This window comes from Aegilops tauschii, chromosome 5, assembly GCF_002575655.3.
Source record: "Aegilops tauschii subsp. strangulata cultivar AL8/78 chromosome 5, Aet v6.0, whole genome shotgun sequence".
Lineage (NCBI taxonomy): Eukaryota > Viridiplantae > Streptophyta > Magnoliopsida > Poales > Poaceae > Aegilops > Aegilops tauschii.
Genome location: NC_053039.3, coordinates 557,391,920 through 557,393,759, shown reverse-complemented (window position 1 = coordinate 557,393,759; position 1,840 = coordinate 557,391,920). Strand labels below are relative to the sequence as shown.

Genomic DNA, 1,840 nt, shown 5'->3' with positions numbered 1-1,840 from the left:
CGAGCTACAGCAAGAAGCAAACACCGCGCTCAAGCAGCCAAAATTGCTAACGTATTTACCAATGGAGAGGCGGATGAGCAAGATATAAACCAACAAGATTTTTAACAAGTAAGTCAGTTGTGTTAAAATCTTATTTGCACAATCATGAAGGTAGTAGGTGCCATGTAGAATGCAATGCAGTTGAAAAGCTTATTTGAAAATGATGATTTTTTTTGAAAAGTAGCCATTGAGTACAGAGTAACCATGATATGTAGTTGCCATGTTTAATGAACTACAGTTTGCCATGTTTAATGAACTTAAATTGCCATGTTTACTCAATTGCAGTTGCCATGTTTGCTCAACTGCAGTTGCCATGTTTAATGAACTGTACTTCCACTGGCCATGATGGTATGGAATGCAAATGCCAAATGAAGTTGTTATGTAGTTGCCATGTTTAATGAATTGCAATTGCCATGTTTAATGAACTGCAGTTGCTATGTTTACTCAACTGCAGTTGCCATGTTTACTCAACTGTAGTTGCCATGTTTGAACGAACTGTAATTCCATTGGCCACAACAACAAAAGGTGCTATAAAAAACTTCACACAAGAGTTTAACAAAAACCACACAAAACTCGCAGATTCCAGGAAGAAATAAAGTGTGCCAGCATGTACACGGCTTTCCAGGTGGACGAACATACGTTCAAGGTGTGTTCTATCATGGGCATGTCGGATTCAGAACCTGAAGACCCGGACAAGGGAAGGAACTACTTTGTGAAGGCATCGATAAGCGAAGGCGAATACTACTGCCAATGCTGCAAATTTGAAAGGGACGGGATTGTGTGCTGTCACATACTAGAAGTAATGGACATGAACGCGGTGACACGAATGCCCCGCCATTTCATAAGGCGGCGATGGACTTGGGACGCTGACGACGCATTGGCGCCGCAAACATCAAACGCAGTTTTGGCTGTGCATGACGAGAGACCAGAGTCAACCATGGAAGCCGTGAGGCACGTTGTGTTGACAAAGAACTATGTTGAACTAATTGATGAAGCGTGCAAGAGTGATGAGACAGCGAGGGTCGCCGAAAAACACAGGAAGGCCCTCAAAAGAGAGCTTGATGAGATCAAGAAGAGGAAAGCTGAGGAAGCCTTACACAGGTTCCCCCGCACATCAAGTGTGCCTTCATCCATGGGGCCATCATCTGAAAACTCGGAGGTAGGATCTGTAACAGCAAGCACACAAACTCAGGTTAGGAACCCGCCCCGTTCCATCACAAAAGGGCGTCCAAAAGAGATAAGATACAAATCGGGATTGGAGATTCAAGCAAAACACAAGAAACCAAAGAAAGGGACGGGCAATCCATAAGCAACATTGGAGCACTATGACTTGGTCCATGGTGACATTTTTGTAATCTAGATGTTCTAAATTTTGTAAAAATTGGAGAATGACTCTTCAGGGGCATCAGAATTTGAAGCAAAATGCCATGAATGAATAACTACAGTTGCCACGTGTATGGTACTGAATTTGCCATGTTACTTGAACTGAATCTGCCATGCAATTTCTATTGAATCTGCCATACCATTTCTACTGAATCTGCCATGCCATTTCTACTGAATTTGCCATGTTATTTGTACTGAATATGCCAGGTTAGTTGTACTGAATATGTCATGTTAGTTGTACTGACTCTTCATCGCGTAGATTTCCATGTTCATTCAGCGCATTTTAGTCACACATATTGTATTGTGGTGCAAACTATGGGAAACAAGTTCAAACGGTTTTACGGCTGCATGATCAAACTACCATGCTAGCCGGTACAGTTAGCAATGAAAAAAAAGAACCAAACAGACAAATGAAGAA

General features: G+C 42.0%; 1 protein-coding gene across 1 annotated transcript; it reads left to right on the top strand.

Annotated features, from left to right (window-relative positions):
- The first annotated feature begins 646 nt into the window (after positions 1 to 646).
- LOC109782936 (uncharacterized) lies at positions 647 to 1,348 on the top strand. Its single transcript, XM_020341570.1, has one exon. It carries the CDS (start codon positions 647 to 649, stop codon positions 1,346 to 1,348), a length of 702 nt encoding a protein of 233 aa, XP_020197159.1.
- The last annotated feature ends 492 nt before the right edge of the window (positions 1,349 to 1,840 follow it).